A 23,467-nucleotide genomic window follows, 5' to 3' on the forward strand; every position below is an offset into this window, starting at 1 on the left:
TCGGTCATGTGGGAAGCCCTGACATCAGGGTTATGCCCAGCTTGGATGTGGGGAGCAGGAAACCTAATGACTGTGAATTTAATGGAGACATCAAGGAAAGATTTGAATTTGGTTCTCTATCCGAAATCATGGCTCAAACGTGGCCATTATGTAGCTACTGAGAGCTGCAAATAAATAGGACTTTTCCTTATCAACTTCTGGCACTACCTACATGTCATCCTAAACCTTAATCTGATGGCTCGCTTCTATGGTACAGAAGATGAGCAAGTATACAAAACACATGGGAATATGTACAGCATGAGGACCAATAATGTACTTCAAAAATGTACCTACGAGAAATTTAAAGATTATAATTAATCTTCAAATAATCATGAATTAGGCAGATTAAAAACAATTTTAAATACCAGAGTAGCATAGCCTAAAAAACAGTAAGTACTACCATAGGCTGAGTAATTCTGTTAATTTCTCCCCTCCAAAAAAGGAAATCTAATTATTAATCCTGTGTAATTTTTTTCTGCTTGTTGTTGGTTTTATTTTTAAAGGAGCTATTAAAAGCCATACTGAAGATTCACTAAGAATTGAAATGTTTTATTTCAGCCTCAAAATTATTCTCCATGTTTTTCAGAGTCTAACCTGTCCTACACAACAAGAATAAGCAAAAATTAGTCTAAAGGTTAACATAACACTTACCTGTCAAGACACCTTAGAATAATAGTTGTCTTCCCCTGGAAATTCAAAAAGAAAGAATAGTGCGTTAATGTCATCCACATGTAAAATTTTATTATTGTTCATAATTGTGGCCCAAAATAGCTTTTAATCACTTGAATGATAAATTACCTGGAAACTAGAAACTGGAAACTTTCAGAATTGTTCCTAAGTTTGATGAGTGGAAAAAGTTAACTGTCAACTTTCCATCAGAGTGTAACTACACTGCTATTATTATAATTATAAAGTTCCACAGATGACAAATACTAGCAAATCATACCTCATTTTAGTGGTCAACTTGGCAGCTGTCTTAAATTTTCTCTCTATTCATCAACGCTAATTACTGGTTAAGCTGATGATGAGTGTCTTCTAAAATATTTTAATTCCAATTTGTTGAAGTGGAAATAAAAAAAAGATAACATACAAATAAAGAACATGTTGCTAATATGTTCAAGGTAAGCAACCCAGATACCAGGTTAGAGGACTTTTTTTGAGTTTGTTTTATTTCTAGAGGATGTACTTATTCCAAATTTCTTTTTAGGAGTCAGGAAATAAAGGCTCGGGTCCCATTTCTGCCACTAACTATGAAAATTAACCTCACATCTTAATCAGGGACTGGCTCAGTGTTTTAAATCATTTGTTTTTTTTTTTTTTTAATAGTAAAACTTTTTCTTAAGAAAAATAATCTCTTACAAAAAAATAAAAGAGGAGCAGCAGGGAAAGTTCTATCAAAGGACACCTTTAGGATCCAAGGACAGCAGTTTAGAAAACTCTGGACTATCAAAAACAAAGATTATTTTACTTTCATATGTTTCTTTAACCAAGAAACCTATATTCATCCAAAAAGGATAATCATAAGTACATGACTCTAGATTATATCCAGAAATGAACAAAATGAATGACTTTTCAGTAATGAGATATATAATTAGAATAGTACTACAAATGTACATTATTGAAGGATATTTATTTAGCGGGTGTTATAACAAAGTGAAAAACTAGAAATAATCTAAATGTCCCAAATAGGGGGTTGGCTACATTCATTATGACAATCCATAAAAGAAATCACATGCAGCTCTTAGGAGGAATGATGCAGGAATATCATACTGAAATGGTAGGACATGCCATGCTAAGGTAACAGATTTGCATGACCTTTTTTCAATTTAAAAACATCTTTTTCTACTCCTTTGAGATGCACAGATATATACACATGTGCATAGATAGACAGAGAAACAAACACAAATGAATCCAGAAAGATATCCCATGTTAACGGTGAAAGTTTCTAGGTAATAACTTTGTAGGTAATGTATTCTTTAAGAAAATTAGTAGGAGTTTCTAATTATCTTATACTGAATATGTATCATGTGTAGCGTATTTTTAAAGTTTTAAATAAATGATTACAATACCTAAGGATTAATGTATTCTAGGTATAAGAAGGCATACAGAATTACTGTATCTTTGAATTGGAAGGAATGTTAGGTAATATCTAGCTAATTTTCCAAATTATCATAGTCCCATAGTGTTGATTTATATAAAGTTATAATACAAATAATTTAAATGTATAGGGCTATTTAGTAGAATTCCAAATAAAAATAAACTCAACTCTGGGCACCCAAATCAACTTTTACCATTAAAATAACAATCCAAATTTCATTTTTTTTTTTTTTAAGTTTGCCTTCTGAGAATGCATCCATAGACTCCCGGGTTTCCTAGTCCAAAAAGCACTGATCTAGTACAAGTTCACTGAGGGGCCATCAAAATGAACACCATCTTCCTTCCCGTCACCGCCGTCACATCAGAAATCTAGGCTTCTCCTCTGGCCTGTTAGCCCTGCAACTCAAATTCCATAAACCCCTACATGTCCCTTCCTCTGCCATAATGACCTCTTCCCCCTAAAATCCGTCTAACCCACAACTCTAGCTCCATGATACCATCTGCCCTACATCCCCAACCTCTTCTCTAGAACGTCTCTTCCTCTTGGCCTGTGCTAAAATGTGGCTGTCTTTGGACCACTTCCTCGGCAGTCTTATTAAATAAGGCTACTTCTCAGCAGCCTGATGTACTTCAGGGCCCTGCTCCCCAGTGCCACCTGGAAGCAGTTACTCGACCCTCCTCTTCTTGCAACCCCCTAGAGGCTTGTATCAGCCTACCCTTGTGGCTGTCATCTCTTCGGACTCACAGGCTCCCTTTCCCTCTTGGCTGCTGTCACTAGCCTTGTTACTTCCCACCCATGTGGGCATGGCAACCCATCCAAGACCCTGACCGCTCAGTGCCCCTGGCCTCCTCAGGAGAACTTTTCCTTCACTCTATCCTGTCACATGTCACTTTCAAGTTTCTGTCTCGAACCGTTTCACTACTGGAAATGTTACCACTTCCAAAATCACACATAAAACATTCTCTCACCATTTCCTCAGAAATCCCCATAGTCATAACTCGTTAGTTTTAGTGAGAGGCCTTAAAAATCCATCCATCTCTCTCAAACACTTAAAAGTCCATGTCTGCTTTTGGAGACAAAGGGGTGCTCAGGCTACCTGGGCACCGATTCTGCTTAGTAAAAATGCAGCCTCAGTGATGCAGAAAGCTTCCCATCTGTTAACATGCCCTAAGGTAGAAGCATGAAGCACAGGAGTAAATATATGGTATGATAAATTAGTCCCTGACTTAGGGTGGTTCCACTTATGATTTTTCGACCTTATGACATTCAGCAGAAACTGTACTTTGAATCTTGAACTTTTCCCAGACTAGTGATCCACACTGCTATCCTACCTCATGATGCTGCGCAGGGCAGTGAGCTGCAGCTCCGTCAGCCCTGCAATTACAAGCGGAAACAACCAATACACCCACAACCATTCTATACCCAGTCAACCATTTTGTTTTTCACTTTAGAACAGTATTCTATAATTTACATGAGATATTCGACACTTCATTATAAAAGAGGCTTTGTGTTAGATGATTTTGCCCAGCTGTAAGCTAATGTAAGTGCTCTGAGCACATTTAAGACAGGCTAGGTCAGCTATGATGTAGGTTAGGTTAGGTTTATTAAATGCATTTTCGGCTGACAGTATTTACAACTTATGATAGGTTTATTGGGATGTAACCCCATGGTAAGTCGAGACAGGTCTGTAATATAAACCCCAAATAGGACGGTTTTCAGCATCCTGGATCTGCATGCCTCAGCCTTTTTCAGATAGTGTCACCAGCCGTTTTGCATCTCTGGCAGGAACTCTGTGGGCTAAGCAAAGCTGCATGAAGATATGACGCATCTGCTCCTGCTCTGTATGGCCACTTCCTAAGCCTTTCCGTAATCTTTGTTAAACAAAACAGAAACTTACACAGGGTGGGGGAGAAGGTCTCTTGCTACTAAAGTGTTCCAGTGGATATGCTGTCCTTTCCCCCCATATTTTTCACAACAATAACCTTTTGACAAACATCATTGGCACAAGCCATTATTCCTTAAATATGACTCCTAAGAGTGAAGTAACTGAATCCAACATATGAATATTATTAGGATACTGACTTAGTGACTCAGATATTTAAATAGATCGTGGCTTCTATACTCAATTGAAGTAGAAAAGTTTAATATTTTCAAATTATGAAATACAACTATTGAAAAATATTTTAATTGTTTACTGTTACAATTTTGCCTAGCTCAGTATAAGTGCTTTCTAACTCATGCTAAATATGGTATTAACTAAGAATAAATTTAGTTCACCAACTTCAAGTTCAATAGTTCCATGACCATGAATTTGCACAAAATGTCTAAATAATATTTTCAAAATTAAATTATTCTAATATTAGATGATAAAGACAATAAATTTCCATACGTAAAATTCTTTCATCTGCATATTTTCCAATCACATGTCTCAGTGAGAGTGTTAATACTGTAGTCAAAATTATTTCTTAATTAACTTCCTTCTATGGTACACAATACTTAAAGTGCTCAAATGACATAATGTGGTATTCTATGTGAAATTACCTCTCTGTTGATCTGAAGGGTATGCAATACCTGTGCATACATCAACCCATGGACTCTGGCTGACTTCTGCTAATTCGTGTGGAGATAAATGACATTACTAGGGTTAGAAATGACAAAAAGATTTTTATCTCAACTGCCAACACTTTCCTGGAATGCTATGGATCAGATGTCATCTTCAGGCCCACCAGAGAAGACGACCGTGGAGTTCCCGTCATGGCATAGCGGAAACGAATCCGACTAGGAACCATGAGGTTGTGGGTTTGATCCCTGGCCTTGCTCAGTGGGTTAAGGATCTGGCGTTGCCATGAGCTGTGGTGTAGCTCGCAGACATGGCTCGGATCCTGAGTTGCTGTGGGCTGTGGTGTAGGCTGGCAGCTGTAGCTCCGATTAGACCCCTAGCCTGGGAATCTCCACATGCCGTGGAGCGGCAGCACCCCCCCCCCTCCAAAAAAAGAAAGGAAAACAAGAAAAGGGGACCATGATTAACAAGGTATGTGCCTAGTATCTGCTATCTACTAAGGAACTCTGGAAAGCATTTTCTGACAACCAGATCCTAAAGTGTGGAAAGTTACAAAAGGAACAGCTCAGAGGTCTAGGTCTAGGTAGCTTTTTTCCCACTTTTCTACCACCCAGAGGTTCAGGTTTGGAGTGAGAAAGTAAGCTCTGGGAAGTGAAGGACTAGTCAATGACAAGTTTTCTGGACCACACTCTCAGAATACTAGAAGAATTATTCTCTGCTAAGAGAGGAAACATAAGAGGATCAGAAGACAATGCCTAGAGACCTGACAATTAAACAGGAACAGAGAAAATGAGAAAGGTCCAGATAAATTAAGATGTTAGTAGGTGACATTAAGAAAAATTGTAAAAACCATCGCCTCCACCCTCCCAGGCTTCAGAAGCAGTTGCAAGCCACCTCTGCCTCTCTTGCAGATATAAACAGTGGTTGCGAGCCACCTCCACTCCCATTGTGTGCTCTAAGGGTGTGTATGAGGAACCATCACCATCACCAATAACCCCAGGACCAGGTACCAGCTGCCATAGCCACATCTGCACACCCACTATCAAGGGGATAATGGCCTGTACACACTAAGAAAAGAATCACCCATACTAAAAAGAGGCCTTGCGCCAAAAATATTTAACTTACACAAGCTACACAGGGATGCTTTTACATGTAAACAGCCCTCTAAGACCACAGTAAACAACTGTTTCTCCTAAATTCACAGAATAAGAGAAATATAAATAAAATGAGGCAGAAGAACCACTCCCAATTAAAATACCAAGAGAATTCCCTAAAAGAACAATAAAACTGATGTCTTCAGGTCAAAAACGAGATAATGAAAATACTGCAGGACCTAAGAAAGGCTATTGACAGGAGTTACTGTTGTGGCTCAGTGGTTAACAAATCCAACTAGGAACCATGAGGTTGAGGGTTCGATCCCTGACCTTGCTCAGTGGGTTAAGGATCCAGTGTTGCCATGAGCTGTGGTGTAGGTTTCAGGTGTGGCTCGGATCCTGCGTTGCTGTGGCTGTGGCATAGGCCGGCGGCTACAGCTCTGATTAGACCTCTAGCCTGGGAACCTCCACATGCCATGGGTTTGGCCCTAGAAAAGACAAAAAAAAAAAAAAGAAAGAAAGAAAGGCTATTGACAAAAATGCCAAATACTGTAAAAAGGAACTAGAACCTATAAACAAGAACCAAGAAAAATTAGAAAACTCATTTGAGAAGACAAAAGCCAAGCTAAAGCCAACAAATAACAGAATGAATAATGCAGAGGAATAAATAAGTGACCTGGAAGATAGAATGGAAATTACCCAATAAGAACAGCAGACAGAAAGCCAAATTAAAGAAAATAAAATAAAGCAATATAAGAGACGGATGGGATAATATAGAGTGTGGCAATCTATGCATAATAGGGATCCCAGAGGGGGAAGAAAGAGAAAAGGGGATCAAAAATACGTTTGAAGAAATTATTGCTAAAAAATTCCCAGACCTATAGGAGAAAACAGATATCCAGGTATAGGAAGCAAAGAAGGTCTCAAACAAAATAAACCCAATCAGACTTGCACCCAAGACATATTAAAATAAAAATGGCAAAAGTCTAAGAGAGGATTCTAGGGCAGCAAGAGAAAAAAAGAATTAATGACTGGGGAACCCCCATAGTTCTATCAGCTGACTTCTCTACAGAAACATGCAGGCCAATAAGAGAGTGCCAAGATATGTTCAAAGTTCTGAAAGAGAAAAATCTACAACCTAGGATATTCTACTTAGCAAGATTATGATTTGGAATAGAAGGAGAGATAAAGGATTTCCCAGACAAGCAAAAACTAAAAGAATACAGCAATATTTAACCTATCCTAAAGGAAACACTGAAAGGACTTTAAATAGAAAAGAAGTAAGAGTCTATAGGAAAGAGAAAATCACAACTGCAAAGTAAACCATTTAAATAAGCCAGTACACAGACTAAAAACATAATAAATCAAAAAATTTCTGTGACAGTGATGATAACCACAATGAACAGCAAAGGATGAACATGAAGATGCAAAAGAGGACATTAAAATCATAAAATGTGGGAAAGGAGGAGGAAAATGTAGATTTTTTTCCCCCAAGAACATGTTTGAGCCTATATGACTACCAGTCTAAGGCAATTAGCTATAATTTAAGATTCTCTCTCTCTCTTTTTTTTTTTTTTTTTTCTTTTTGAAGGACCACAACCACAGCATATGGAAGTTCCCAAGCCAGGGGTCAAATCAGAGCCACATCTGCTGGCCTACGCCACAGTCATAGCAATGCAGGATCCAAGCCATGTCTGCAACCTACACAACAGCTCACGGCAACACTGAGCAAGGGCAGTGGTTGAACCCACATCCTCATGAATAGTAGTTGGATTCATTTCTGCTGTGCCACAATGGGACCTCTGGGTAAGCAAAAATCAAAAGCAGGGTAGAAGCAAGATGATGGAGGAGAAAAACATGGCACTCTGCTTATCCCACAAACACGTTAAAAAAAAAAAACAAAACTACATGTAGAACAATTTCCACAGAACATCTACTGAAAGCTGGCAAAAGACCTCAGACCTTCAAAAATGGCAAGAAACCCTCCATATAACTGGATACAACAAAAGGGGCGGGGGGAAGAGTGAGCAAGCAAGAGAGAGAGAGAAGAGAAAAAAAGGAATGAGGATGGGAACAACACTCCTGAGAGGGAGTGTGAAAGAGGAAAGGAATCTATACCCTGGGAGGCAACCTAACTGACATGGAGATCAGGCAGGACAGAGACGGAGCTTCAAAGCCTCAGAGAAAAGAACAGTGGCTGGTCAGAAGAAGGAAAAGAGAGAGAGCCACACAGACTATTGGTACCATAGCCCAGGACACCACACCCTAGACACTTGGGTAGGGGCTGGGTGCTGAGACTCTTCAGGCTACTTAGGCAGTTCCAGAAAGAGCACTAGAATTGGCTGTGTGGGAACTGCCCAAGGAGGCTACGGAGGGGTGCACCACAGGCTGGGGAGGAATGTACCACAGCCAAGGGAGTGCAGGAAGAGGCCTGGCCCACAGGAGAAGCAAGGCATTATTTTGGGGGGAAATAAAGGGGGAGTGGGATCACCACAGATACTTCTTTCTCTGCTCACACACAGGCTCTTGGGCAGCTGGGTGCCTCTTGCATGGGCTATGGGGGCAGGAGCAAACTGCCACAGTAATCCGGACTCCTGAAATGGGTGCAGCCTGCCACCACTGAATATTCTGTGGGTGGGTATAGACTGAAGTCCCAGTCACCTCAGGGGTCATCAATGTGGAGGGCCATGCAACTGGGTGCCACCTGTTGCCCTCACCCAGCTGGGAAGGGACACGTCCCACGCTGCTGCTGCCATTGCCAAAGGCTCTGGGTGTTGCCCCCACATCCTGGAGGGTCACTGCCATTACCCAGGGTCCTGCAACCAGAAGCAGACTGCTGCCCCCACTTTCCCATGGATCTTCTCCACTGCCAGGGGCTTGATGACCAGGCTCTGTCTATAGGTACTACCCACTGCCCCCACCTCCCTGGAAGCACACATAGGCCATTTACTTGCACACCCCCTATCAAGGGGATAGTGACCTGTACACACTGAGGAAAGAGGCAGCAAGCATCCAAACCAAAAGCAGCCATCACACCAAAAAGAGTAAGCCCTCATAAGCTACCCAGGTACGCACCTACATATAAATGGCTCTTCAAGACTATAGCAGATAATTGTTTTTCTTAAACTCATAAAATAAGAAAAATATAAGCAAAATGAAGAAGAACAGGAACCATTCCCAGTTAAAAGAACAGGAGAATTCCCCTGAAGAAGCAAACAATGAAACAGACTTCTGCAGTCTAATGATCACTGAGTTAAAAGAGTAGGTAATGAAAATACTGAAGGAATTAAGAACAGGTATCAACAGTAACTTGGATTACTTTAAAAAAAAATAGAAACCATGAGGAGGAGTCAAGAAAAATTAGAAAATTCATTTGCAGAGACAAAAGCTGAGTTAAAGGCACTGAACACCAGAATGAATAATGCAGAGGAACAAATAAATGACTTGGAAGATAGAATAATGGAAATCACACAATAGGGCATTAGAAATAAAAACAAATTTTTTTAAAAAATGAAAGCAATACTATAAACCTATTGGATAATATAGCATGCTAATCTACACACAATAGGGATTTAAGAAAGAGGAAAAAGAAAAAGGGACTGAAAATATATTTGAAGAAATTATGGCTGAAAACTTTCCAAATCTAAAGAAGGAAAGAGATATCCAGATACAGGAAGCACAGATACAGACCCCAAACAAGTTGAACCCAAATAGGCCCACATCAACACATATTATAATAAAAAATGGCAAAAGTTAAAGGAAATGATTCCAAAGACAGCAACAGAAAAACAGTTAATTATAAGGGAATCTCATAAGCCTATCAGCTGATTTCTCTACAGAAATGCTGTAGGCCAGAAGAGAGTGGCAAGATATATTCAAAATTCTCAAAGGGAAAAATTGACAACCTAGAATGCTCTCCCAGCAAGATTATCTTTTAAAATAGAAGGAGAAATAAAGAATTTCTCAAACAAAAACTATAAGAATACTGCAATATTAAACTCACTCTAAAAGAAATATTGAAAGGTCTCCTCTAAACGGGAAAGAAGTGAGAAGATATAGGATGGAGGAAATCACAACTGGAAAGTAATTAAAATAAGCCACTATACAAATCTAAAAGGAAAAAAAACCCATGGTAAAAGCAATGATATCCCAATGATATTCTATGAAGCCATGATCACCCTGATACAGATGAAGATCACCAAAAAAAAAAGAAAATTACAGGTCAATATCTTTGAATATAGATGCAAAAATTCTCAACAAAATATTAGCAAACTGAGTCCAACAGCACATAAAAAAGATATACCATGACCCAGTGGGATTCATCCCAAGTTCTCAAATTTGGTTCAGCATATGCAGATCAATGATATATCATGTAAACAACAACAAAAAAAGACAAAAAAACAGATGGTCATGTCAAGAGATGCAAAAAAAGCATTTGACAAAATTCAACATCCATTCATCATAAAAACTCTTACTAAAGTGGGTATGAGGAAACACATCTCAACATAATAAAAGCTATCTATGAAAAACCCACAGCCAATTATAATACTTGACAGAGAAAAGGTGAAAGCCTTCCTGCCAAAATTCGGAACAAGGAAAGGATACCGACTCTCACCTCTTTTATTCAACATAGCATTGGAAATCCTAGCCACAGCAACCAGACAAGAAAAAGAAATAAAAGGTAAAACTGACATTTTATCCAGATGACACGATACTATACATAGACTCCACACAAAAGTTACTAGAACTGATAAAAGAATTGAGCAAAGTAGTTGGATACAAGATTAACATACAGTTGCATTTTTTTTTCCTTTTCTTTTTAGGGCCACACCTGCAACATATGGAAATTCCTAGGCCAGGGGTCAACTCAGAGCCTCAGCTGCAGGCCTATGCCCCAGCCATGGCAATGCCAGATCCAAGCCACATCTGCAACCTACACCACAGCTTATGCCAGGGAGCAAACTTGAGTCCTCACAGACACTATGTTGGGGTCTTAACCTGCTAAGACACAATGGGAACTCTATGGTTGCACTTCTTTACACAAACAATGAAATATCAGAAAGGGATTGTAAAAAACAATACCAGGGAGTTCCAGTGTGGCTCAGTGGAAATGAATCTGAATAGTATTCATGAGAATGCAGGTTCAATCCCTGGCCTCTCTCAGTGGGCTAAGGATCTGGTGTTGCCGTGAGCTGTGGTATAGGTCGCAGATGTGGCTCAGACCTGGTGTTGCTGTGGCTATGGTGCAGGCTGGCAGCTGCAGCTCCAATTCAAACCCATAGCCTGGGAACCTCCGTATGCTGCAGGTGCAGCCCTAAAAAGACAAAGAAAAAAATAAAAATAAAAAAACAACACCCTTTAAAATTGCACACCCCAAAATAAAATATGTAGGAATAAACCTGAACAAGGAGGTGAAAGATTTATATGCTGAGAGCTATAAAACATGAATAAAGGAAACAAGATAATTTAAATAAATGGAAACACAGTCCATGCTCTTGGATTGGAAGAATTAATATTGTTAAAACGGCCATACTGGAAGTTCCAGGTCCAGTAGTTAAGGATTTAGCTTTGTCACTGCTATGGTTCAGGTTCATTTCCTGGCCTGGGAACCTCTGCATGCCTTAGGCATGGCCAAAAAGAAAAGAAAGGCATACTATCCCAATCAATCTACAGATTTAATATGATCCCTATCAAATTACCCATGACACTTTTCACAGAACTAGAACAAATAATCCTGGAGCTCCAGCTGTGGCTCAATGGGATTGGCAGCATCTTGGAGCCCTGGGATGTGTGTTCAATCCCCAGCCCAGCATGGTGGGTTAAGGTTCTAGCATTGCTGCAGCTATGGCTTAGGTCAAAACTGTGGCTCAGATCTGGATCCCTGACCCAGGAGCTCCAAACCACATGGGGCAGGGTGGGCAAAAATGAAAAAAAAAAAAAAAAAAAGGAACAAATAATCCTAAAGTTTATATGGAACCATAAGAGACCTGGAATTGCCAAAATAATCCAGAAGAAAAAGAACAAAGCAGGAGAAACGACTCTGACTTCAGACAATACTACAAAGCTATGGTAATCAAAATAGTGTGGTACTGGCACATAAACAGATATGGACAACAGAACAGAATAGAGAGCCTAGAAATATAAATCCACAGATCTATGGCCAATTAATCTTCAACAAAGGAGGCAAGAATATATAATGAGGAAAAGACTTCAGCAAGTGTTGTTGGAAAAATTGGACAGCCACATATAAATCAATGAAGTCAGAACACACCCTCTCACCATACGCAAAAATAAACTCAAATGGCTTAAAGATTTAAACATAATACATCACACCATAAAACTCTAAAAGAGATCGGAGTTCCTGTCGTGGCACAGTGGTTAACGAATCCGACTAGGAACCATGAGGTTGCGGGTTCAGTCCCTGCCCTTGCTCAGTGGGTTAACAATCCGGCGTTGCCATGAGCTGTGGTGTAGGTTGCAGACACGGCTTGGATCCCTTGTTGCTGTGGCTCTGGTGCAGGCCTGGGGCTACAGCTCCGATTCGACCCCTAGGCTGGGAACTTCCATATGCTGTGGGGACTGGCCCAAGAAATAGCAAAAAAGACAAAAAAAAAAATAAAAAAAAGAGATCATAGGCAAAAGATTCTTTGACATAAATTGTACCAATGTTTTCTTCAGTCTCCAAAGCAATAGAAATAAAAAACAAAAATAAACAAATGGGACCTAATCAAACTTATAAGCTTTTGTACAGCAAAGAAAACCATAAACAAAATGAAAATACAACCTATGGAATGGGAGAAAATATTTACAAATGCTGTGATCAACAAGGCCTTAATTTCTAAAATATACCAACAGCTCATATAACTCAACAACAACAACAAAAGCCAAACGATCCAATTGAATAATGGGCAGAAGACCTAAAAAGACATTTCTTCAAAGGAGAAATACAAATGGCCAATAGGCACAGGAAAAAATACTCAAGATCACTAATTACTAGAGAAAATCAAATCAAAACTACAATGAATTAACACCTCATACTGGTCAGAACGGCCGTGATTAAAAAATCAACAAATAATAAATGCTGGAGAGGATGTGGAGAAAAGGGAACTCTCCTCCACTGTTGGTACAGCCACTATGAAAATAGTATGGAGGTTCCTCAGAAAACTAAGAGTTACTATATGATCCAGCAATCCCACTTATGAGCATATATCCAGACAAAATTATAATTCAAAAAGATATATGCACTCCCTATGTTCACTGCAGCACTATTTACAATAGCCAAGACATGGAAACAAACTAAATGTTCATCGACAGATGAATGGATACAGAAACTATGGTACATATATACAATGGAATACTACTCAGCCATAAAAAGAATGAAATAATGCCATTTGCAGCAACATGGATGCAACCAGAGATCATCATACCAAGTGAAGTCATAAAGAGAAAGACAAATACCATCTGATATCACCTATATGCGGAATCTAAAATATGACACAAATGGAGATTTCCTGTGGCACAGCAGATTAAGAATCCAGTGTTGTCACTGCAGCAGCTTGGGCTGCTGCTGTGGTGTGGATTCGATCCCTGGCCCAGGAACCTCCACATGCTGCAGACAAGGCCCTCTCCACACACAATAAAAAACCAAAAAAAAACCAAAACCCCACAACTGAACCTATTTTTGAAACAGAAACAGACTCATGGACAGGAAGAATAGACTTTTGGTTGCCAAGGGGGAGGAGGTTAGCGGAGGGGTGGAGTAGGAAGCTGGGGTTAGCAGATGGAAGCTACTATACGTGGAAGGGATAAAACAAGATCCTACTGTATAGCACAGAGAATTATATTCAGTGTTCTATGATAACCATAATGGAAAGGAATATAAAAAAGAGTGTATTATATAATATATATGTATAACTGAATCATTTTGATGTACATCAGAAGTTAACACATTATAAATCAACTATACATCAATAAAAAATTAAAAACAGATTTGCCATACAACTCAGTAATCCCACTCCTGGGAAAATATCCAGACAAAACTATAATTCAAAAAGATACCTGTACCCCTATATTCACAGCAGAACTATTTACAATAGCCAAGAAATAGAAACCTAAATGTCCATCAACAGACGAATGGATAGAGAAGAATGCATAGAAGTACACACACACACACACACACACACACACACACACACAGTCAGCTATAAAAATAATGAAACAATGCCATCTGCAGCAACATGGATACATCTAGAATTATTATACTAAGTGAAAAGTCAGAAAGAGAAAGACAAATACCATATGATATTCCCTATATGTGGAATCTAAAATATGAACATATCTACAAAACAGACAGACTCATAGACATAGGAAACCGACTTGCGGTTGTTAGGAGCAGTTGGGGGGGTAAAGGTAGACTGGAAGTCTGGGAATAGCAGATGCAAAGTATGACATAGATGTATGAACAAGGTCCTACTTTGCAAGCACAGGGAACTATATTCAATATCCTGTTATAAATCATAGTGAAAAAGAAAATATATTTAAGAATTTATATGTATATTTATAAAATCTGAATCTCTCCTGTAGAACAGAAAGTAACACCACATTGTAAATTAACTATATCTAGTCACTTGTGATGGAACACGATGGAGGATAACATGAGAAAGAGAATGTGATAATGTGGAGTTCCCATCTTGGAGCAGCGGAAATGAATCCAACTAGGAACCATGAGGTTGCGGGTCTGAACCCTGGCCTTGCTCAGTGGGTTAAGGATCTAGCGTTGCCGTGAGCTGTGGTGTAGGTCGCAGACGTGGCTCAGATCCTGTGTTGCTGTGGCTGTGGTGTAGGCCGATGGCCACAGCTCTGATTCGACTCCTAGCCTGGGAACCTCCATATGCCGTGGGGGCAGCCCTAAAAAGACAAAAGACCAAAAAAAAAAAAAAAAGAAGAATGTGATAATGTGAGAAATATGTGTGACTGGGTCACTGTGCTGCACAGCAGAAAATCTTTTTTTTTTTTATTTGTTTTTTTAGGGCCTCACCCTCTGCATATAGAGGTTCCCCGGCTAGGGGTCAAATTGGAGCTACAGCTGCTGGCCTACACCACAGCCACAGCGATGCCAGATCTGAGCCATGTTTGTGACCTATACCACAGCTCATGGCAACACCGGATCCTTAACCCACTGAGCCAGGCCAGGGATCGAACCCACAACCTCATGGTTCCTAGTCGAGATTGTTAACCACTGAGCCATGAAGTGAACTCCTGTGTAGCAGAAATTGACAGAACAATGTAAATCAACTATAATGGAAAAAATGAAAACCTAAAAAAATTCAATAAATTAAAAAAATAAAAATAAAATAATGGAAGTGGGTCCAGGTAATTCACAGGAAAAAAAAAAAAAAAAAAAACCAGCTGAGACAAGGCCCTAGCATAATCTATAGCCCCAGATGCAAAACTGTACAAGTAAAATTAGTATTATCACAGAGAAAATGACTTCATATATACTACCAAAACCTGTGGCATGAGCAAAGTGTGAAATTTCAATGTAAAGAATAGAGAGAGACAGAAGAGGAGAAAAAAGGCTGCACACCTTGTGTATTTGTATGGAAACTTGCACACATGCAGATGGTGTCAGCATAAATAAATCCAACTGAAAATAAAGGAGAACATATGCAATCTTGTGGCCTGACCACCTGAAATTAATTATACATAGATGATCTCATGATACACATCACAAGAGGAATACAGGTAAACTTCAACACTGTAGGGGATATCATTATTCAAGACAGTGTCTTAGTCAGTTTGAATTGAGTTTTCTCTCACTCCCAGGGGAAAATAATCCAGATTCACATGGCTTAAGTGACCAATTACAACCTGGAATTCTATACTTAAACTTTCAATCCAGAGTAGGGGTAAAATAAAGGCATTTTAGAGATGCAAGGTTTTCCATGGATACATTCCCAGAAAACTACAAAGGAATGTGCTCCACAAAAAGTGAGTAAAGCAAGAAAAAGGAAGACAAGGCTCCAGGAAACTGAAGCTCCAACACTAGAGAGAGGCAAAGGGAGTCTCCAAGATGTTTGGAGGAGATGGTAGCTGTGCAGCTCCCCCCCAGGAATAACCAGTAGAGACTGGCACCGAAGGTTCAAAGATGGGAAGACTCTGGCTGGAGAGGGGAACTTTCAGATGATTCGATCCAACAGGCCACACGAAAATTTATATTGACCATCTGCTGGGGATTGTGGAAAGAATTTGCAAGAGGTACTTGGAGAGCCAGCTTCCAGGGTGGTCCCAAATGATCCCCACCTCCTGGTATTCACTACTCACGTGTAGACCCTCACACATGGTACCAGAGTTGGTCTTTTGGACCAATAGCATGTGAGAAGTGATGGCATGTCTCTTCCGAAATCAGGTGACAGAAGACTGCAGCCTCTGTCTTCGGTACCCTTTCACTTTTGATCTCTCACTCTGGAGGAAGCAAGCTGCCATGCTGTAAGCATCCCTGTGGAGATGAAGAACTAAAGCTTCTGGCCAGCAGTCAGCAAGGAACTGATGCTTCCTGCCAAAAGCCATGCCAAGGAGCTTGGAAATTTGATTCTCCAGTTCAGCTAAACTAAGAGATTACTTTAGTCCCAGATGACATCTTGACTACAACTTCTTGAAAATTCTTAAGCCAGAACCACCCTCACTAGGGTGCTCTCAGGCTCCAGGCCCTTAGAAACTGGATGAGATAATGTTTGTTGTTTTAAAAGCTGATATAAGTTTGGGGGTAATTTGCTACGTAGCAATAAAAAATTAATGCACATAAAAACTAAGGTAAATATATAAAAACTAAGCAAATAAAAAATAAAGAAGTTTTAAACTTCAGGAAAAAGCTATCTGAGAAAGGCAATAATCACAATTCTGCACTTGGTGTAGCAGCAAAAACAATTTAGATACTTAACACTGAATAGTGATCTAGCCCCAAATGATAATAGCAACAATGTTGCTGGAAGTGGGCATTTGAGAGTCACAGCAAAGTAAATACTCTTCTACTATTATCAGAAATTCAACAGATAGTGTCTAACATTGAAAGTCTGGAAATAACACATAAGCACACTATTCAGAAACAGAAGTAAATGACAGAAGAAACAGTAAAAGAGATGAAAATGGTGGAGTTTCTGTTGTGGCTCATTGGGGTAAGAACCTAACTAGTATCCATGAGGATGCGGGTTCGATCCCTGGCCTCACTCAGCCAGTTAAGGATCCGGCATTGCTGTGAGCTGCAGTGTGGGTCACAGACACAGCTCGGATCCCGAATTGCTGTGGCTCTGGCGCAGGCTGGTGTCTACAGCTCCGATTAGACCCCTAGCCTGGGAACCTCCATATGCCACAGGGGTGGCCCTAGAAAAGGCAAAAAGATAAAAAAAACAAAACAAAAAAACAAAAAACAGAAGCAGGCTGCCTTGTGAAAGAGGACACCTCATTGTTGGAAATAGTCAACCCTAGACCATACAGCCACTGTTTGCAGTGGCTCTCAACCTTTTCAGGAGGTGCTAGATCCCTGGGGGAATCTAATTTCCCATTCAAAAAACAAAACAACCAACACCAGTGGACAACCACACGCAATTGTGCATACATTTCTAGCAAGTTCATGGACCCCAACAAGTAGCTCTATGCACTCCAGGGTAAGACTCCCTATTGTAGAAAACTAGACTGTCAAAGATTCCTTCAGTTCCTGGAATGCTAGTTTTAAGACAAGTGAACGTTAAATGTATTATACTCTACATGTTTCATGTTTTTATTATCTATATGCTTGTTTCAGTTTATACAAACTACCTGATATGACCATGAGAAGTATTTATGGTGCCTTTGGGCAACTTGGGAAAAGATGACTCCTCTGGGCTGTCCAATCAGAAGTGAGTAGCCCTTCTTCTGGCTGGTGTGGCTCAGGTCAGGGCACACCACTTGACAAGAAGGCTGGATGTTAGTCCCCACCACCCACAAGCAGGGCCCAACCAGATCAACATAACCAGCAGGCCGGAGACTGGTCATCTGGTTAAAGAGCTGAAGTACCTAAATTTGTTTTTTCCTTTTTTACAGCCACACCTGCGGCATATGGACGTTCCCAAGCCAGGGGTTGAATCCCAGCTGCAGCTGAAACCATGGCAACACGGGATCTGAGCTGCATCTGTGATATACACTGCAGTTAATGGCAAGGTCAGATACTTAATTCACGGAGGGAGGCCAGGGATCAAACCCAAATCCTCACAGAGACATTGTCAGGTCCTTAATCCACTGAGCTGCAATGAGAATGCCTGAAGTACTTAAATTTTTATCAAAATATTAAAATCAATTTTACCCTTGTTAAATCATCACCATACTTTAAAAAGGTAGGAAAAAAATGCACATTACCCCATTCTTACTGCCAATGAAGAACACAGACTTTTCTCCAATTTCAACTCCATCACCTTCACTTCCATTACTTCCCCGTTTTTCCACTTCAGCTTTTGCGATTTCCCAGAGAGTTTCACTGTATGAGAGGCAGCAAACCAAAATTCAGAGGATTTCAAAAGAATTCTTCCACGAATTTATTTCAAGCCCAGAGAAATTTTATTTCAGTCAAATTTATAAGTCATTATTTGTGGGGGGAAATAAGTCGGTAAAACTTCTAAGGATCTTTGCACTAGACCATCGAGACAGAAAATGATTAACAGCCTTTATCACCAGGATTTGAGGTCGTCTTATTTGGGGGCTCCCGGGCAAGGCTGGTTGCTGTATGTGTTAGCTTCTCAAACACATGGATATACAATGCCTTCTGGAAATGTACAACTTCCAAACCACCAATATCTAAGAAAATGAGGACTGTGTAAAAGCAGTGTACCACATAATCTTTGCTCCCTGAAATATGTTTTTGTTTTTTTCATTATATTTTTTGGCTCAAGATTCCTTTTTAAAAATATAAAAAAGGGAAGTCACCTAAAATCACTTTTAAAAATCATCCTATCATTCATCTCTCTACACATGAATTTTACACGAATAAGACACCATTTTCTTAAAAAAAAGTAAAGCCTAAATGAATTATGGAGTATTGAACTAAAAAAACTATGAGTAAGATTTGATGTTATAAGCTTGAATTTGCTACCTTCTACATCTATCAAGTATGCCAACTTGGGCACATTACCTAACCTCCCTGGAGCCTTCATTCCTTTATTAATTCAACACATATTTATTGAGCACCTAATATATGCAAGCTTCTGTGCTAGACCCCAGGCTCTAAAATGCTGATTTAAAAAAATACCAACTTTATAGGATTGCCACGATTGTTAAAATGTGATAATTCATTTAGGTTAGGGCCTGGTCTATATACAGTCACCTAAAATAATAGAGTACTTATAATTACTATTTTAGGAATGAAAAGGGGGCAGAGAAAAGATCGAAATAAGCACTAAAATTCACACATTTATGTCGCAGGTGAGCCTATAGGAACTCAATCCGGGCCTGTTGGCTCTTTAGTTACACACCATTTCTTCATGATGTGATTATCTTCTTTCCAAGTTACCAGCGGGGCGGGGGAAAAGAGAAGGAGGTGGTAGGTGCTAAAACCTGGTAGGTGCTAGAACCAATTATACGGTGATGGGAAGCTGACAATTTTTAAGGTTCACAAACTCTACAGAGATCACACTGCCCACATGTAAGGAAAACAGACTTATCCTGCTCGGTAATGGACTCCAGGACCCCTCTCTTCCTGATGTCGTTTTAAGTTGTTCAGAGAAGTTTTAGGTATCTACTTGAGAACAAGGAATTAACACTGACATCAGAGAACTGAAGAGGACTTGATAGGTGATTAAAAACCCAGCCCCCACCCCTGCTGCCCCTTTAAATTTGAGCTGACACTTTTCACAGTGTAACTTTCACAAGTTCCCCCTCATTTATTGTGGTGGCAAACATCTGCACCTGGAAGTGGCTTGGTGGTCTAGCTCACCGTCTGAAACTCGGCCCCTAGAACATTCCCTGTCCCGCCAGTAACTCTCATTAAGAAGTAAATGACTGGAGTAGAATGATCTTTCGAAATCTCTTAGCTTTTCCACCTGGGGAACTTTTATTTCGGTTTGCGGCAAAATCCACACGCTCAGGAATAATGACTACGTATCCTTAACCATCTAAACAAGCGCTGCAAGCAGGAGAGACCCCAAATTTTCTTCCACCAGCAGGTCCCGCGTGGATCTTTAACCAAATATACCTGCGGGGGCCTCTTCCCCCCAGTCCCCACCACCCCACCCCTTTCTGGCAGGACTGGAAAAAAGGGAAGGCTCTCGAGGGGAGCATAAGCCAGCAGCAAGCAGGGTTGCAGGGATACCTGGGCATCGCGGCCCGAGCGTCCCGGTGTCCTGATCGAAGCGTAGGGCCCAGCTTAAAGCCTATCCGTCCGCGAGCTCGGAGCCGGGCCTGGTTGTGCGGGCTCTTATGTTGCCATGGTAGCGACGTCACAAGCACGGGATGCGTGCGGAAGAGGGGCATCACGGGAGATGTAGTTTCAGAGTTCTTCGTTAGGTAGTGGGTGACAGAGAGGAGATACGCGGTAATAAACCTGGGACCTAAAAGTTCTGGGCTGGACGTGTTCTTTGACTGAAAAAAATATTTTACTGAGTACCGACTACTTATATGCCAGGAGGCTCTCCCTTTTCAATTACTTTTCTCTTCCCAGTAGCAATGATTTGAAATTGAGGACGGAACAATCTACTGAGCTATTTGCTAGTAATTTACTAGAGACAAAAAATATTTACGATTTTTAGTATTTTCCAATTTTCTACTTGTTTGGTTGTTTCAGGATTTATGCAATAACGCATAATTTATTAATAAGTTAGTAAAGAAATGCATCTCCTTAATACTTCATTTACTGTATCTCCAAATCAGTAACAAACATTGAGTTATTACTGAATGCAAGACTCTGCTATAGAGAGTAAGGAATGACGAGATGACTGTGACAAGATCACTGCCCTCGAGAGAGAAATACACAACTAATTACAATAATTCAAAGGAAGCAAGTGATATAAGCTATTGCTGGGTACAAACAATTTACATAAGAACAAGGGACTAATTATGCCTAAAGGAGTTGGTGAAACATACATGGCAGTGAAAATATTTGATCTATCTTGAATGCTGAGTAGACCCAGGCTTTCTAGCCCAAGGTGTCCTGAATATTTGAAGGAGAAACTCCTCCTCCACCTTTCTGCCATTTGGCTTGGTCTCAAGAATATGGGCTTTGCAATAAGATAGATTTAAGTCCTGACAGCCACACTGGCTACATTGTCGCATTCCCACAATGAATACATCACTCCATTTCTCTGAGTCTTAGTTTCCTATCCTGTAAAGCAGGAGAAAAAGATGAGTGTTAAATGAGATAAATACATGTAAAACATAACTAATGTGCATCTGACATAAGTGCTTAATAAGTTTTATTATTGTGTGGTAAGCTGCTGATCAGCAACGTTGAGGAAAGAAACACAAGAAAATGAAGCAGGGGGATGGTTGGTAGAAGGAAAGAGGCATTAGCTTCAGATAAAATCTTTGGGGATAAGATTCTCCCAAAACCTTTGAGACATAGGAGACTATAGTTGCACATCAGAGAAGAAATGGAGTTCAAGGGAGAAAGGATGGTAGCAAGGGCGTTTGCTACATCTACCATAGAATCAGCATCTATAGCCTGGGGCTGGCGTGCTTCTAAACCCACAGACTGACATGGGACAAACTGTAATGAATCATAAAGATTTGGATTCTGGAAGCTCAGAATCCCTTTGCGTGTTAGTTGAGAAGCCCTATTGGTATGGATAACAATAATGGCAGCTAACATTTTGCCAAGTGCTTGCTGGGTCCTAGGCACAGTACTAGCATTTTAAAGTTTTAATTGTTTGGATAACTGGGATGGGTGGTTGAAGAAGGAAGCCTAGGAACAAGGAAGGTGAAAGCAATCTGACTGGTCCCTGATCACCAGCATTCATTCAGGAGTGACTGAGTTGATTCAGCTGATCTGATTGAACAGGTGAATTCCCTTTTCTACCCTTACACCTCCTGAGGCTTCATACTTGGACAAAGAAAGTGACTTTCTTGGGTAGATGAAAATTGTACTTAAGGTTAAGAACATATGAAAATTTGAGCTCCCCTGCTGGATCAGCTCAAGAAGACTCAGACTTCAACGGTGGTGATGGAGGAGATAATTTTATGCTGCTTTCTGGATGAAATGAGCAACAGTACAGAAGGATAAAGGTATGTGCAGGATATATTTGGGGACCTATCAATAGCTTGGATGGAAATTTATAAAGTGTCTGGTGGGACTAATGTGGGAGAGCAAACTGGGCAGGTAGATTGGGCTGCAGGGAAAGATCTTGCAGTCTGGATTTTACTATGTTGGTGATGAAAAACCAAATAGGATTTCAAATAAGGGTGTGCCACGGCTAGACCTGAGTTTCAGTGAGACAATTTTTTGCAGCTGCATGAAGGATGTGTTGGAGTCTGCAAGTCCATATGGAGATTATTAACAATAACCCAGAAAGTGACAGAGTTTTTACATTTTCCCCTTGTTTCAAAGTTCTATAAGCATATTGTAGAAACAAATAGTGTACAGAAAAGATGAAGAGGGTATAATCAGCAAATGCCAGAAGTAACAACTGTTAAGCATTTTGATGTATTTGTTTTTCTTTCTTTCCTTCTTTTTGATTGCACCCAGGATGTGTGGAAGTTTCTGGGTCAGGGATTGAACCCTCACCACAGCAGAGACCCAGGTTACTTCAGTGACAATGCCAGATCCTTAACTCACTGTGCCACAAGGGAACTCCCATTTTGATGTATTTCATGCTAATATTTTTTCTTCATAGTTGAAATTTTACTGTAAAGTGAGTTAATATTCTGATTTTAACATGTGTTTTCCCATGTCAATTTTTTTTAAACGCCTGCAATAAAATATCATTGATGGCTGCATAAGATTCCACTATAGAGATTTTTAATAATTAGTCATTTTCCTAATATGAGTATTTGAGATGGTTCAGAGTAAATACCTCACCTGAGTTGGGCTAAATCAGAGTCCTCTGCAATTTTTCCAAACTGGAATTGGGAAAATCGAGTCATTCCCTCTGAAGGAAACTGGCATATTTCCTGCTAAATGAAGGAGGTATTTTGTAGCAAGAGAACATGAAACAGATGCAGAGCTATGGGAAGAGGAAGAACTGGCATGAATCTCATGGTTCCGGTCCTCCCTGAGGCTCATCTTTGTCTATCTTTCTTATGACTTGGTTGCTCAGCTCTCGCTTTATGTGACACTTCCTCATATCCTTGTAATAAGTTCTCGCTCTCTTTTTAAATCTAAGTTCAAGTTGAATTTTGGGCTTTTCAAAAATACAAGTGCTATTCGATATAGTTACTAAACAGCAGAAATCGAGGGCTCAGGGAAAGGGAGATAAGTCACTATTTCCCTATTGAGTGACTGATGAATGATGATCCTATCAACAAATTGTTGGGGGCACAGAGTAGGAGAGTCAGGTTTAGAGGACGAGTTTGAGATCTGGCCAGCACACAATGGGGTGATTTGGAGTCCACTGGATTTGGCAGTGAGAGGGTCAATGGTAACCCTGCATAAAGAAGTTTCAGTAGAACAGTGGGGGCATGACATCAGCATTAATGATATTACATCGGGGGGTGGGGGGT

At 40.1% G+C, this 23,467-nt stretch overlaps 1 protein-coding gene across 4 annotated transcripts in view; it reads right to left on the reverse strand.

The window, feature by feature from the left end:
• Window positions 1-20,261, reverse strand: part of DYNC2LI1 (dynein cytoplasmic 2 light intermediate chain 1) — a 51,046-nt gene extending 30,785 nt beyond the window's left edge. For 3 of the 4 annotated variants that reach the window (XM_047782172.1, XM_047782171.1, XM_047782169.1), the window contains exons 1-3: window positions 20,127-20,261; window positions 18,182-18,299; window positions 691-725 (exon numbers count right to left, since the gene is read on the reverse strand). In XM_047782172.1, the coding sequence (XP_047638128.1) occupies window positions 691-725; window positions 18,182-18,299; window positions 20,127-20,134 (161 nt within the window). In that variant the 5' untranslated portion in view covers window positions 20,135-20,261. Of the gene's footprint in view, window positions 1-690; window positions 726-3,468; window positions 3,568-18,181; window positions 18,300-20,126 lie in introns of those variants that run through there. The other variant, XM_047782170.1, reaches the window with a different exon arrangement.
• Window positions 20,262-23,467: the final 3,206 nt, after the last annotated feature.

The sequence above is a fragment of the Phacochoerus africanus genome, chromosome 5 (genome assembly GCF_016906955.1).
Source record: "Phacochoerus africanus isolate WHEZ1 chromosome 5, ROS_Pafr_v1, whole genome shotgun sequence".
In the NCBI taxonomy this organism is placed as follows: Eukaryota; Metazoa; Chordata; class Mammalia; order Artiodactyla; family Suidae; genus Phacochoerus; species Phacochoerus africanus.